At 39.8% G+C, this 16,887-nt stretch overlaps 1 protein-coding gene across 2 annotated transcripts in view; it reads right to left on the reverse strand.

The window, feature by feature from the left end:
* Positions 1-16,887, reverse strand: part of Magt1 (magnesium transporter 1) — a 43,539-nt gene that overhangs the window by 15,943 nt on the left and 10,709 nt on the right. For both annotated transcript variants that reach the window (XM_038316365.1, XM_038316364.1), the window contains exons 2-5: positions 8,158-8,327; positions 3,634-3,751; positions 1,831-1,971; positions 859-999 (exon numbers count right to left, since the gene is read on the reverse strand). In XM_038316365.1, coding sequence (XP_038172293.1) covers positions 859-999; positions 1,831-1,971; positions 3,634-3,751; positions 8,158-8,327 — 570 coding nt within the window. The remainder of the gene's footprint in view (positions 1-858; positions 1,000-1,830; positions 1,972-3,633; positions 3,752-8,157; positions 8,328-16,887) is intronic.

Consider the following 16,887-nt stretch of genomic DNA (forward strand, 5'->3'; position numbering starts at 1 on the left):
CCTGAGTTCACCGTTGGCCTCCACACAAACGAGCACACATACTCACATCTCCACGAACAAGCACCGACATGCACACTCACCACAACAAAAATGGGGCTGAGTAGATGGCTCAGCGGGTAAGAGTGCATGCTGTGAAAACAAGAGCACCCGAATCTAAATCCCCAGCATGGCTGGACATCCTAGAGTCCTTGTGTTGAGGAACAGAGACAGGAAGAGCCCAAGAGCTTGTTGGCCAGCTGCTCTAGCCCAAACAGGGAGCTTCAGGCTCAGTGCTAGATCCTGTCAAAAAGTGGAGTCGGCTAGGGCGGTACATGCCTTTGAACCCAACAGTGGGAAGGCAGAGGCAGGTGGATCTCTGAGTTCAAGGCCAGCCTGGTCTACAGAGTGAGTTCCAGGACATCCAGGGCTGTTACACAGAGAAACCTGTCTTGGGGATGGGGGAAAAGGTAGAGAACAATAGAGAATGACTCTGGATATCCTCCTCTAGCCTATGCATGTGCAGTTGTATGCATGTACAAGTACACGTATGTGTACACATGTACACACACACACACACCACAAAAGTATTTTTCACAGAGATAACAGCTAACAGAATCCAAGAAAAATTCTGGGTGCAGCAGTATGTGCTTGTAATATCAGCACTAAATATATGGAGACAGGAGGCTCTCTAGGGATCACTAGTGAATTCCTGGTTCAGAGAGACCCATTTCATAAAATAAGCTGAAGAAGTGACTGAGGAAGACACCCAATAGCTATCTGTGGCCTATACACAAGCACAATAAAGAAAACAAAAGAAAAAGGGTAAAGAAAATAAATTAAGTTCTTTTTCAATCAACTTTTCTCTTTCAATTCACTTACCAAAGCTGCAAAAGCCCATCCAGTTTTATTAAAGAGGAATTCCATATTGCTTCTTCGCAGATACACAAGTCCACCAATAACAGCCAGAAGCAATCCCAACATTAGGGGTCCAGCATAATTTGGAGGTCTGATTACTCTAATCTAATGGAAAAGAGAGAAAAACATTCTAAGATATAAAATTTATTTTCTAATTAATAATAATGAAATGAAAGCTGATATAGGTGGGTCTTCTATCTATCTGTTGCTTTCATTGGTTAATTAATAAAGAAAACTGCTTGGCCTGATAGGTAAGAACATAGGTAGGCAGGGAAGACAGAACAGAATGCTGGGAGGAAGAAGGCAGTGAGACAGTCACCATTGAAGCCAGCCATCAGGTCAGACATGCTGAATCTTTACGGTAAGCCACCACCTTGTGCTGCTACACACATTAATAGAAATGGGTTAAGCAAGATGTGAGAGTTAGCCAATAAGAGGCTAGAGCTAATGGGCCAAGCAGTGTTTAAAAGAATACAATTTGTGTGTTGTTATTTTGGGTGTAAAGCTAGCTGTGTGAGATCCAGGCGGGATGAAAAGCAGGCCTGCTCATCTCATCTCTACAAAAAGCAGTTAAAAATGTAATTTTCAGGAAAAATATTTTAACCATATTACTCCAATCAGTCAAAACTATACCCTAGAAACAATATGTAATAGGCACAGTATTATTTTAGTTAAAACACAATACCCCTTAGATTAAGAAATTTTGCTAAGTACACACACTATGGTCAGGAAAATGGTTTCTATTCTGAACTCAACAGGCTAAGACAAGGTATTTTATAATATTACTCTTTATCAAGATGATCCTGTTAAATCCTACTTATGAAAGATCCACCAAATGATTCCATCTCAGTGCCATGAAGACAAGACCAGCTATGACTCCCAGTTCAGATTCAAAGACAGTGAAAAAAAGACTTTTTGTAAAGTAGGGAAACTTACATTGACATCAGTTCTGTCTGCGATCCAGCGGGCAATCTGTTCAGCTGAAAACCCTCGCACCTGTAACTCGTATGTATCAGCCCTTTTGGGTTTTCCTTTTGGAGGAAAGTTGATGAAAGTTGGAGCGGAATTCATGTTTAGCTGAATCAAAAATAGTCCATGAAAACATAAGTTACCAAGAAAATAATCTTAACGACAACTAATTTTTAAAATTAAACATTTTTTTAAGACAGGGTTTTGCTGTGTCATCCAGGCTGGCCTTGAACTTGCAATAATCCTCCTGTCTCTGCTTGCTGAGTGCTAGGATTAAAAGAATGTACCACCATGCCTGGGAGAAATTTAGGCTTTTCACACACATGAAGATCATGATTATCTAAGGAGCATTATGGAGTAGTAGGCTTTCAAATGCAAGGCTACCCCTGACTGTAACAATTACACTTTATTATCCAAATAGAAATTTCTAGGTAACATACAATTTTTTTCAACTTGAATAGGAAATTTCCCATACCAGTTATTTAAGGTTGCTCAGAGATTCTTAAAAAATTAAGTATACATTCATGACACCTAAACTTATTTTATATAGCTGTTACAACCTCATGATACTAAAACGGGAAGAGTTCAACTTAAAAGACTGTTAGAGAAACACTCTGAGTTCAAGACAAGCTTGGACAACTTTGCAAGACCCTGTCTTGAAATAAAACACCAGACATGGGGTCACACATCTGTAACCCCAGCACTGGAGAGGCAGAGGCAGGTAGATATTTATGAGTTGGAGGTCAGTCAAGTCTGCACAGCAAGTTCCAGAATAAGCACCTACCAACTGCTAGGAGTATAGGAACAAGTGCCTGGCTTGTTCTTTATGTATTTACAAAAAAATTTGTGTAAGTCCCAGAAAAACAAATCCTTGAAGGACAAGAAAAACCTTGTGACAAATAAGGCAATTATCTGGGAGACAAGGCTGCATTCTGTAGCAAAGATGATGTTGGGGGAACCAGATTGATCCCAAGCTATACTGACTTTGGACTGACCATCTTGATGAACCAGAACTGAGAAAATGATCAGATGACACCTTCACTTGGCTGTTTAATTAATTACACATACCTCTTCCCCACTGCCCAATTCTTCTGTTTAAACTAGTACCAATAGAAGGTGCCACTGTTCTTCCCACACTGAACAAATTCCTCTCTGCTTTACACACACACACACACACACACACACACATTTGTGTGTTTGAGTGTGTATTGTGTAAGTTGTCAGGTAGGATGATGAACACTTATAGTCCCAATACTTGGGGATGGAGAAGAAAGGATTGGAAGTTTGTATCCAGCCTATGCTACACAGACCATGCCGCACAACACACTTAAAAGGGTACACAGACCATGCCACACAACATACTGGTTGGCATTGGTTACTGACTTTTTTGATTAGTCAAATTTTGCTTTTAGTTCACTAGCTACTCTAGCTTTTGCATTAAAGTATTCCTATTTAACTTCTTAACAATATTTTTAGATTTATGTGTATGAGAGTTTTGTTTGCATGTATGTATGTATACTATATGAATGCCTGCTGCCGTGAAGACTAGAAGAAGGCATCAGATTCCTTGGAAGTGGAGTTATGGATGGTTTTGAACTACCATGTGGGTGCTGGGTACCAAACCCCAAGTCCTCTGCTAGAGGAATGAGTGATCTTAACCAAGTAGCTATACCTCCAGCACCACTATTTAACTTCTTGTAATCACCAAAATTGTATTTTGCTTTATCCATGCTTTATTCCTGTATACAAGAAAAAAATCAAACATCTCACCATTTGAAATACATCGGAACCTTCATCAAAATCCACCATGGCAAAAAATATTCTGTTGGTAAATGCACTGGAGTACCGCCAAGAGTTTGCCAGAATCTGGAATTCTTCATCAGCTTGCCTGAATGAAATCAGATTGGTGGGGAATAAAGCAAAAAAAATATATGAAACAATTTAAAAATCAATGCAGTTTACCAGCAGTAAAACAAAACCTAATTAAGTAATAGCAATTTGTTGCTGTTGTTTTTTTTGAGACAGGGTTTCACTGTGTACCTGGCTATCCTGGAACTCACTCTGTAAACAAGGCTGACCTTGAACTCAGACATTCACCTGCCTCTTCTTCCCGTCTAGCATAATGGCAATTTTTAGTAAAAGAAATATTTAAAATTATTGGCAAGCTGGGTGGTGGTGGCAGCACATGCCTTTAATCCCAGTTGTGAGGGAGGCAGAGGCAGGTGGATCTGAGTTTGAGGCTGGCCTGATCTACAGATTAAGTTCCAGGACAGCCAGGGTTATTACACAGAGAAACCCTGTCTCAAAAAAAAAAAGGTTGTGGGTGCTGGGGATTGAACCCAAGTTCTGTGGAAGAACAGTCAGTGCTCTTAACCACTGAGCCATCTCTGCAGCCACCCAAAACAATTAAAAAAATTTTTTTGAGATGGGGGTCTCACTAGGTAGCCCTGGATATTCTGTAACACACTCTGTAGACCAGGCTGGCCTTAATTTACAGAGATCTGCCTGCCTCTGCTTCCAGATTAGATGTATGTGCCACCACAGCCAGGCTCCAAAACATCTTTGGTAGTCACAAAACAAAGAAATGCAGCTAACATCCTCTATAAACTATGGAGGCTTTCCCTCCTTTGGTGTTTTTTCCCCCTAAGACAGAGTTTCTTTGTGTAGCCCTGGATGTCCTGGAATTAAAGGATTTATTTCTATGTACATGTGTCTGTGTGAGGATGTGTGCACATGAATGCCAGTGCCCACTGAGGCCAGAGGCATCAGATCTACTGATCTGGAGCTGGAGTTACGGGAGGTTATCAGCTGCCCAACATGGGTTCCTAGAACTGAGTTGGGTACTCTCCAAGAGCAATAATGGGCTCTAACAGCTGGTCTCTCTCCAGCCAGTGTGCTGCTACCACTCTTGTTTTTAAGACAGGGTCTTGCTATGTTGCTCAACCTATACCACACTATACTGGTCTCAAATGTTCCTTCTGTTTCAGACTCTTCGTAGGAAGGAGTATGGGCATACAACAATTTTTGGGTTTGGTGCTGGGGATTGAACCCAGGGTCCCACACATTCTAGGCAGGAATCTAACACTGATCTATACCCCAAACTCTCACAATTTTGAGACCCTAAATCATCAGGCAAAGAAGATCTAACAGTCTACTTTAAAAATCAAAAGTATGTAACCAGACAGACACAGTGGCACAGGCCTGTAATACTAACACTCAGAAGGCAAAGATAGTCAAAGTTAAAACCTTGCCTGCTGTTATAGCAAGTTTCAGGACAGCCAGGGCTACCCAGTGAGACCCTGTCTCAAATTTTTAAAAATTAAATAAGATCTGGAGGCTGAAAAGACGACTCAGTCAGTAAAGTGCTTGCCTTGAAAACATGAGGACATTAGTTCATCTCCCAGAAGTCATGTTTAAAAAGCAAGAGTGGTGATGTCCTCCTAATTGCAGCACTTGGGAAGCAGAGACAAGCGGATCCCTAGGGCTGGCTGGTTAGCTAATCCAGCCTAACCAGTGTGCTCCAGGCAAAGGAGAGACCCTGCTTCAAAGAAGGTAGACAACATTTCTGAAGATGACACCAAATACTCAGGCCTCTACACCCAGGCACAAACATGTACCCGCACACATATGAACACATGTACAAACCCTCACACATACTCTGAAGCACAGATGCTGTTATTCTTTTGGCCCTTTAAGGGGAAAGCCATGCCCACTCCCAGCGACCCCCCCAACCCCCACCCCTGCCCCGCCATCTTGAATCTCTCTCTTCCTGTCCTTTCTTGGCGTGTGCACACGTGTCTGTCTCTCTGTCTGTCCCCCCTTTTCCCTTTCCCCTCCATAACAAAAACAACTCACCCACGTACAACTGTTTTTAATTACATAAGGGGTTAGAGAGTTGCCGCGACTGTTTAGAGCTTACACTGCTCTTGCAGAGAATCTGAGTTTGGTTGTAAGAACTCAACATCAGGCAGCTTATAAGCATCTGTAATGGATCATGTTGGCCTCTATAGGTATCTACATTCACATGCCAACTCCTCTGAGCCAACTCACCAGCCCTTGAAAGGGAGCTTTACACTACTTCATTTAAGTTCCACCTCCTCTCCACCTATACATAATTAAGAAGAAAACAAAAGTGGCTGGAGGGCTGGAGAGATGGCTCAGCGGTTAAGAGCACTGCCTGCTCTTCCAAAGGTCCCGAGTTCAATTCCCAGTAACCACATGGTGGTTCACAACCATCTGTAATGAGATCTGGTGCCCTCTTCTGGCCTGCAGGCAGAGTACTGAGAATACTGTATACATAATAAATAAAAATCTTTTTTAAAAAGTGGCTGGAAAGATGACTCAGATATTAAGAGAATGTACTGCTCTTGTAGAGAATCTAACTTTATTTCTCAGTACCCAGGTCAGGTGGTTCACAACCACCTGTAACTCTAGCTCCAGGAATATCAAATGCCTCTGGCCTCCAAGGGAACCTGAACTCATGCACACATACCTCTGAATAGATACACATAATAAAAATCAAACCTTTAAACAATAAAAATAGGTTGGGCATGGTGGCACACACATTTAACCCTAGCATCTGTGAGGCAGAGGCAGGCTGATCTCTGTGAGTTCAAGGCAAGCACAGCTTACATATTATCAAGTTTCAGGACAGTCAAGGATATACAGTGAGACTTGGTTTAAAAGAAATATAGTAAAAATCCCCTTTTAAGGGCTGGTGAGCTGGCTCAGGGGGTAAATGAGCTTTCTGCTGAGACTTACAATCTAAGTTCAATTCCTGGGACCCATATGCTAGAGAGAGACAACCAACTTCCACACCTGTTTTCTGACCTCTATATACTTGCATAATTTTCATGTACACACAAATAAATAAAACCCCTATAACAAATTATAACTCTACTTCAGAAATATAAAATAAAATCCCAAAAGAAAAAAAGTGTGAAATTGAAAGCATTTATAAACCCTTCCTTTTGGAGTACTGGGGATTGAACCCAGGACTTTTTCTAATGCTAGGCAATTGTCTACCCTGATATCCTGAGCTACATCCTCAGCCTAAAAGTATTTGTAACATGGGGCCAGGAGATACTCAATGGGTGAAAGAAAGTACTTGCCATGTAAAGCCTGTTGACTTGTGTTCAACCCCTAGACTCTATGGTGGAAGGATCCTGTTGGAAGGACAAAATTGACTTCTGAAAGTTGTTCTCTGGCCTCTACATGTAACATTATGTACACAAATGCACTCACTCACACGTGCATGTGTCTGTATTCTGTCAATCATGTTATAAATAAACGCTGATTGGCCAGACAGAAAATATAGGTGGAAAACCAGACAGGAAGTAGAAATGATGTAATGAGAACAGGAGAATTCTGGGAAGGAGGAAATTGATTCCTCCCACTCCTGCCGAGATCACCGAAGCAACAAGATGTGATCTGCCCCACTGAAAAAGGTACTGAGCCACGTGGCTAACATAGATCAGAAAAATGGGTTAATCAAGATGTGAGAGTTAGCCAGTGAGAGGCTAGAGCTAATGGGCCAATCAGCTTTGTAACTTATAAAGATCTCTGTGTTATTTCTTTGGGGCTTGCTGGCTGTGGGGTACCAGGCGGGACAGAAACCCCAACAAGCAGGCCTGGCTCCTTCATGTTACATGCATGTACAAATACATAATAAAAATTATGTCACAACCGGGCAGTGGTGGCGCACACCTTTAATCCCAGAACTGGGGAGGCAGAGGCAGCACTGTAAATTCAAGGCCAGCTTGGTCTACAAGAGCTAGTTCCAGAACAGGCTCTAAAGCTACAGAGAAACCCTGTCTCGAAAAACCAAAAAAATAAAAAGTCACTACAACTAGTGTATAAACTGATTATCAATCCAAATGGTGGCTCTTTGATTTTTACATAATTCATGATAGCTACAATATTTTATTCTTTCTTCCCTACCAATTGCACAACCAAACTAATTATAAAAGAGTAGTGCTAAATGCTGGAGGGATGGTTCAGCTGGTCTTCTAGAGTTCCTGAATTCAATTCTCAGCAACAACATGGCAGCTCACAATTATCTGTAATGGGATCTGATTTCCTCTTTTGGCATGAATGAATACAGAACACTTACATAGAATACATAAATAAACCTTAAAAAAACAAAACAGTAATATTGTCTGTTATTATATAACCCATGAGTAAGGTATACTCTATTTATTAACAAACCCACTGTACAAATTTGATTCTTCTGAGATAGAAAAAGTTAAAAACCAAAAACCTATTTAATTTCAAAGTGGAGATGAAAGATCATACTTGCAAACGACACACTGTCTATGAAGTTGGAGAGCAGTGAACATCACAATAACAGAGTAATTTCTTGGTGGTGCTTTAACAAGGCGACGGAACTTGTCTCCATTCATTCTTATTACAGGTCTTTTATTGGTCCATTCCATCAGCTGACTAACCTTCTCAGATAACACCATCTACAAAAGACAAAATGAGATCTTGTGAATATACTCAAGTTGGCATTTAAGGTTGGGTTTAGCAGGTCTTGTTTATAATTACAGCTACCCAGGACATTAAAATAAGAGGATCTCCTGAGCCCAAAAGCCCAAGACCAGCTTGGGCAACATAGTTAAGACCTAAACCTCAAATATCAGGAACAAAAAGCCACAAAGAGGTGTGGTGGCATATGCCTATTATCCCAGCACTCAGGAGGTGAAGGCAAGTTCATAAGTTTGAGGCCGACCTAAGATTCCTACCAAAACAGTATCCAAAAAACCCCACAAAAACAAACAAAGAAAAACAACTGGGCATGGTAAAACATGCCTTTATTAGCACCTGGGAGCAGAGGCAGGTGGATCTCTTTGAGTTCAAGGCCAAACCTGGTCTACTTAGTGAGAAACCTTGCTTCACCAAGTATTTGTGGTGGAGGAGTTTGCAGCAGCAGCAGCAGCAAAAAATACAATAAAACCAAAAAGTCACTTTAGGGCTGATAACCTGAGTTTGATCCCAGGAATCTATGGTAAAAGGAGAGAACCAATTAGAACTTGTTCTCTGACCTCTACACATGTGCTGTGGTGCATGCATACTTACACAATGAAATAAGTATATATGTTAAAATTACTTTAGCAAAGCAAGTTTCTTTTGTGTGTGTGTGGGGGGGGGTGAGACAGGGTTTCTCTGTGTAACAGCACTGGCTATCCTGGAACTCACTCTTCTGTAGACCAGGCTGGCCTTGAACTCACAGAGATCGGCCAGGCTCTGCCTCCCAAGTGCTGGGATTAAAGGCATTTGCCACCATCGCCTGCCTTGCAAAGCACCTTTCTTAAGCTAAGCCCACCAAGTAGAGGTACACAGAATATAGGAATCCCAGAGGGTGGAGTAATGGCTCACAACTTCCTATGACTCCAGTTCCAGGGGATCCAAAGCCCTCTAGCCTCTTTAGACATTTGTACACCTGTCTCCATACACATGATGAAAAAAACTCATGCAGGTACAGAAACATAGAAATAAAAGAAAGCAAATTAATCTTTTTTAAAAAAGAAAATATAAATCCTATGAAATAAATTGGGAGCTGGACCTGATGATACTTTTTCTTTTTTGTGATAAGATCTCATCTGGCAGCTCAGATGGACCAGAAATTTGAAATCCTCATGCCTCATTCACCTGAGCACCAAGATTACATGGTAAGCCACCACAATTGACTCAAATATTCTTTCTTAAAAATTATCCTTAAAGTTTAGTATTTTATAAGATTTAAACTGAGGGTGGTAGTACAGATGAAAGAGGATCAAGATTTCAAGGTTGCTTCACCTTTATAGTTCCAGGCCAACCTGGTTTACATGAGACACCATCTTTTTTGTTTTTATTTTTTGGTTATTTGAGACAGGGTTTCTCTGTGTAGTCCTGGCTGTCCTAGAACTAGCTCTATAGACCAGGCTGGCCTTAGACTCAGAGATCCACCTACCGAAGTGCTGAAATTAAAAGTGTGTATGGTGGTAACCACACAGCTCATGAGACACATCTTAAAAACACCAAAAAATTAAGCAAACATTACAGTTTAAAAGACATTACTATTTAATAATACATAAAATATAAGATCATAAAACATTTCATTTGTCAAAGATTCTAAAGAATGTTGAATTGAACCACTGGTATATGCTTTTGGTTTTTGTTGTGTTGTCTGTTCATAGTCATGGTTTCCACACACCCACACACACCCACTGTGAAACAGTTTCTTTGTGTAATAGCTCTGGCTGTCCTGGAGGGTTTTTTTTTTTTTTCGTTTTGGAACAGGGTCTCATATAGTCTAGACTGGCCTCAAACTTGAGATGATTCTTCTGCCTCAGTCTCCTGAGTTTCAGGATTACAAGCATGAACTACTCTGCAAATCCAGAGAACAGTATTTTCAACAAATCATGCTTGCATAAATGAAAACCTCAAAGATACGAAACCCTAAACACACTTTACTTAGGGGCTAGGAATTTAGGTCAGATGGTAGGGTGTTTTCCCAGCATGCACAAGGCCCTGAGTTTTCTCCCCAGCACTACATAAATCAGGTATGGTGGTGAATGCCTATAAGTACAACACTTGGAAAGCAAAGACAGGAGGATCTGGTGTTCAAGGCCATCGTTGGAGGCCACTCTGGGATATATAAAACAAAAAGAATACAACTCAATACCACTATACACCCTTTAATAAAATGAAATACAGTGGCAACAGCAAATCCTGGAGAGGATGTTGAATGAGGTCTTTCATACACTGCTGTTAGAGAAGGTAGATAAGGCCTACTGCAGCTTCTTTTAATATTTTACTATACAATAAAGCTCGGGAGTCAAATATTAAAGAATAAACCTGATTGATTCATGGAGCCATGGGGCAAAAAACACTTCACACTCTTCTCCATTTTTCCAATAGAAAAGAACAAGCATCTTTTCAGTCCCTCCTTATCATCTACACCCCTCTATCTACTCTGAGTGAGCCAGAAAACTCAATGGATGGCCTTAGAGTGAAAACAAATAAAAAAACAAATAAAACTCCCACAACATTTCCCCCTTTTTGTCTAAATAAAAGGGAAAGGTTTTAACTCTAACATAGTAAAACTATATATATATATATATATATATATATATATATATATATATATCAAAAAGGTATTAGTTGCTTTTGTTTTTGTTTGGGTTTTTCGAGATGGGGTTTCTGTGTATTTTTGACTGTCCTGGAACTCACTCTGTAGATCAAGCTGGCCTCATACTCAAAGAGATCCACCTGTCTCTGCCTCCTGAGTGCTGGGATGAAAAGCATGCACCACCAGTGCCTAGATCAAAAAGGATCAGTTTTAAGAAAGTAAAACTATATATAATAAGAACAATTATCAAGTAAGAAATATATTCACAATGTCCAGTCCATTAGTATTTGGCAAATTCAGATAAAAAACTTCATTATCTATCCTATCTTGGTGAGTCTAAAAATTTTGTATCTAGTTTTACTTTTTTTCTATCTAATTTAACTTCTAAGGAAAACTCTAACAATTTAATCTTCAACCCCATCAGAGACTTGAGAAGTGCAGAGCAAACAACTTCTAAAATTATAGAAATAACAAACATCTGGCTGCCTAGAAAGTCACCCCAAGGTTCCTCTCTAACACTGGGGCATCCATCTTTGGCCTACAGACCTAAAATATCTGACAGAATTTTTTGTGAAGAAGAAAATTTTGAATGACTGTCCTAAGTCCTGGCAAAGTTTGGCAGTCACTTCTTTTGTGTCCTACTTGTCTAATTTGGACAGCACACTGTTAGTTAAGGTAAGGGCAGTTTCTTGCCCAAATGGCTATCTTTGCCACAATGAAAGCAAACTCAAAATGGAGGTTCAATGATGCCCATCATCCTTTTTGAAGTAAACTGGTGCTGCCAGTAGCAGATGTGTTTCACTGTCATGAAAAGACTTGTTTTTAAAACATTTTAAATATTAAATTCTGTAGGTCTCTGCAGTGTTTAAAGACCATCTATCTTATATATATATATTATGACCTTGAAAACATACCTAACATAATTGTAAGTTTGATTGTTGTATTATGACTAACTACTAACCTGTCTTTCGTTATTATTCTGAATAGCTTTCAAGGACTAAAACTTTATATTACATTTCAAAATGAGCTGCATAGGTATAATACCTTAAACAAGAATAGAAACATATATACAGCATAAGAAAAATAATCCTAAATTTGTATCAGTGTACAAAAATACCTTAAACAATAAAAGAAACATATATACAATATAACAAAACATATATACAGTATAACAAAAATAACCTTAAATTTGTATCATATACAAAAACCCATACCAGTGTAAAATATTTGAGACTAGTAGTTGCTTTTTCAGTTTGAAAGTATATTCAATAATCTACCTTTTTATCCTATCATTTCTATATCCCTCTTTTGTTTTTGAGAACAATATCATAGAATTTAATCTCCTTTGTTTAGTTTCCTCCCTGACCGTGACCAATAACAATGTGTAACCACCTACCCTAAATAATGACAAACATCCATAATCCACCAAATGAATGGAATACACCCACCCCACTTTTGAGAGTTTAGGTGTCATGTTCTTAAAATTACTTCTTGCCATCTGGAAATGGCGGCATATTTGGAGGAGCCTGAGCAAACTGAGATAATGGTCAAGTCCCAGGAAAGTTAGCTGTTGTCCAGTCTCCATGTGATGGGAAAGTACAGGACTTATCTGAAGTCCTGGTTGGACCATCTTAGCTAATCACCTGGAAATTGTCCTGAACAGTTTGTAGTACAAAGTTTATCTTTGGGGAGTATTGTCAGTGTAGTGGCATGGGTCGCTTTTAGGAATGGTCATGGATCACTGCAGAAAACTTAAACATCTTAAATGTCTCATGTAGCAGACCTCAGAGAGGTTAGAGGACCACAATCTACTAAATACATTCGGGGTATACAAACTTAGTACCTAGTTACTTGCTTCGGACTCAAGCTTGAAATCATGTACAGGAAGCTATATAAAGCCTATTATTTCAGCTTCTTTTAATGTTTTATTTTCAATAAAGCTCAAGTCAAATACTAGGGAATGAATCCAGTTGATTCATGGAGCGACAGAGAAAATCACTTCACCCTTTTCTTTTTAGCCTCTCCTTGTTCTCTGCATCCTTCTATCTTCTCTGAATCCACTAGAAAAGTATGGTCCACTCCATGGGTGGTCTTGGAGTGAAAACACAAATAGTTCTCCTACAGCAAAGCCACCTAAGAAAAGCATTTGGAAATTCCTTAAAAATAAGTAACTAGAGGATATGATATAGATACATTGAATACATATATCAGATTGTTAAAGAATAAGGATAGTCTAGAAATAAATAAAATAAAAGCAACTAAACACAGCTCCTCTCAGTTCAGAGAACACTGGCTCACATTTTTATTCTTTTTAGTTTTAGTTTGAGATAGCTCACCACTAGTTGCGCAGTTTCTTCCTTAAGTTCTCAGAAAATAAAATTATCTTCAAAATACTGCTTAAAGAGAGAGCAATTAAGTATACTTTCTGAAAATAAACTGAAGCCAGATCACAACAGATGAAGTAGTTTTAAAGTTCCACATAGAATTACATGAACACAACCTGGAATTTCACAATTAGATGGTAGAACTGGGGGTGGCAATACATACCTGCAGACGTAACTACTTGGAAGTCGGAGACAGGAGAGTTGCTTAAGCCAGAAGTACAAAGCAAGATGAGATAACACAGTGAGATTCAATCTCAAAAAAAAAGCAAAATAAGCTGGGTGGTGATGGCTCATGCCTTTAATCCCAACACTCAGAAGAGAGAGGCCAGCATGATCTACAAAGCAAGTGCCAGGACAGCCAGGGACTACACAGTGAAACCCTATCTTGAAATAGCAAGAAAACAGCAAACTATTGTTTTTAATATATCTTAAAATAAGTAAGCCTAGCTTGGTTTTATAGAGAAAATACCGTTCAGAATGTGTACATGTCTGGCAGCAAATTCTGTTAAAAGCACAGATTTCTCCATTTTATCTTCCAATAGACTTGACTGAGTAGATCTAGAAAAATCTTCAAGAATATGGAATTCTAACAGATTCAACGCAATGTCCATCAAAATCCCAGCCAAATTCTTCAAAGACCTCGAAAGAATGGTACTCAACTTCATATGGAAAGCAAAAAACCCAGGATAGCCTGAACAATAAAAGAATTTCTGGGAGCATCACAATCCTTGACTTCAAACTCTACTATAGAGCTACAGTACTTGAAAACAGCCTGGTATTGGCGTAAGAACAGACAGGAGGACCAATGGAATGGAATAGAAGAGCCGGATATCAATCCACACATCTACAAACACCTGATTTTTGACAAGGAAGCAAAAAACATCAAATGGAAAAAAGAAAGTTTATTTATTTATTGTTTTTCGAGCCAAGGTTTCTCTGTAGCTTTGGAGCCTGTCCTGGAACTAGCTCTTGTAGACCAGGATGGCCTCGAACTCACAGAGATCCGCCTGCCTCTGCCTCCCGAGTACTGGGATTAAAGGCGTGCGCCACCACTACCTGGCTAAGAAAGCATATTTAACAAGTGGTACTGGCATAACTGGATATCAACATGTAGAAGAATGAAAATAGACCCATATCTATCACCATGAACAAAACTCAAGTACAAAGGGATCAAAGACCTCAACATAAAGCCAGCCACACTGAACCTTATAGAAGAGAATGTGGGAAGTACACTTGAATGCATTGGCACGAGGAACCACTTCCTAAATATAACCATAGCACCACAGACACTGAAAGAAACAATTAATAAACGGAACCTCCTGAAATTGAAAAGTTTCTGTAAAGTAAAGGACACGGTCAACAAAACGACAGCCTACAGAATGGGAAAAGATCTTCACTAACCCCACATCAGACAGAGGGTCTGATCTCCAAAATATACAAAGAACTCAAGAAATTGGTCACCAACAGAACACATAATCCAATTTAAAAAAATGGAGTGCAGACCTAAACAGAGAACTCCCAACAGAGGAATCTAAAATGGCTGAAAGACACTTAAGGAAATGTTCAACATCCTTAGTCTTCAGAGAAATGCAAATCAAAACAACTCTGAGATTCCATCTTATACCTGTAAGAATGGCCAAGATCAAAAACACTGATGACAACTTATGCTGGACAGGTTGTGGGGAAAAGGGAACACTTCTGCATTGCTGGTGGGAATGCAAGCTGGTATAACCCCTTTGGATGTCAGTGTGGCAATTTCTCAGAAAATTAGGAAACAAACTTCCTCAAGACCTAATAATACCACTTTTGGGTATATACCCAAAGGATGCTCAATCGTGCCACAAGGACATGTGCTCAACTATGTTCATAGCAGCTTTGTTTCTGTGAGTTCGAGGCCAGCGTGGTCTACAGAGCGAGTTCCAGGCTACACAGAGAAACCCTGTCTCAAAAAACCAAATAAATAAATAAATAAATCCATTCTTTAAAAAAAATTTATCTTTCCTTTTCTTTTTGCTTTTTCAAGACAGGGGTTTCTCTGTGTAGCCCTGGCTGTCTTGGAATTTGCTCTGTAGATTGGGCTGGCCTCGAACTCATAGAGATCTGCTTGTCTCTGCCTTCCAAGACTGTTAGGATTAAAGGCATGTACCACCACAGCTGACCTTATAAAAGAATACATTTTATTTTTAATTATGTGCATATATGTATGTCCCTGTGTGGGTATGAACACATCACTGCAGGTGTCCAGAGCCCAGAATGAGGTGTCAGATCCCCTGAAACTGGAGTCACAGGCAGTTATGAGCAGCCTAATGTAGATGCTGGGAACTAAATTCAGATCCTCTGAAATAGCAGGAAGCACTCTTAGCCACTAAACCATCTCCCCAGCCCAGAAGTATAATACCTTAATTATTATTTTTAGCCTTTTTTGAGATTTAAAAAAATGTGTATAAGTGTTCTGTTCGCTTGTGTGTATGTGTATTATGTGTGTGCACTGAACCCTCAGAGGTCAGATGAGTGCATCAAATTTCCTGGAACTGAAGTTAAAGGAAGCCAGGAGCTACCACATGGGTGCTCGGAACCAAACCTGGGTCCTCTCCAAGAGTTAAGTGCTCTTAACCACTGAGTCATCTCTCTAGCCTCATGTCTTAATAATTCTTAGGCACATCTTTCACTCTTTAGCCTTCTCTATTCATCTAAGGGTATTTTTAAAAGTTTATTTGTTCATGTATTTTGTTTACTCAGAAGTTCTAGAAGAGCAAAGCAGCCAGTGCTCTTAACCACTGAGCCAAGCCCCTATAGACTTGATTTTAAGACAAGATCTTACTATACAGCCTTGGTTGTCCTGCAACTCCCTAAGTGCTGGGAATAAAGGCTTGTGTGCACCACCACTGCCCAACTCTCTCATTCAATTTAAATGGAAAGGTTTTAGTTCTGTTTTCTTACTTCTGTTTTGAGAGTGGGTCTCCCTCTGTGGCTCAATCTGGCTATCAACTCATGTAGCCTAGTCATGCTTTAACCTAGTCATACTTTAACTAGGCATGGTCCTCTTGCCTTGTTCTCCCCAGTGTGTGCTAGGATTAGAGAAATTCACTCCCAGAAATCTAGCTTTCTCTCTTCCATTATGTAGCCCTGTGTAACCTTGGACTTTACTATGTAGACAAGGCTAGTCTTGTCTAGTCTTAAGCTTATAAAGATCCTATTCCTCTCAAGCCCTGTTTTAACAAGTATGCAGCACTACACCCAGGCATATTTATCTCCCCTAGCTTTATCAAAGAAGCTTGAATCTTAGCCAGGCAGTGGTGGCACTTGCCTTTTATACCAGAATTAGGGAGGAAGAGGCTAACGGATCTCTATGAGTTCAAGGCCAACCTGGTCTACAGAGCGAGTTCAAGGCAGTTAGGGCTACACAGAGAAACCCTGACTCAAAAAAATTGTAACCACTATGAATTCTGACACTACCATCTCCCAATGGTAATGGAATACAGAAATCCATTACCATTTAGAACTACAATTAGTCCTGTCATTCAAATT

The sequence above is a fragment of the Arvicola amphibius genome, chromosome X (genome assembly GCF_903992535.2).
Source record: "Arvicola amphibius chromosome X, mArvAmp1.2, whole genome shotgun sequence".
In the NCBI taxonomy this organism is placed as follows: Eukaryota; Metazoa; Chordata; class Mammalia; order Rodentia; family Cricetidae; genus Arvicola; species Arvicola amphibius.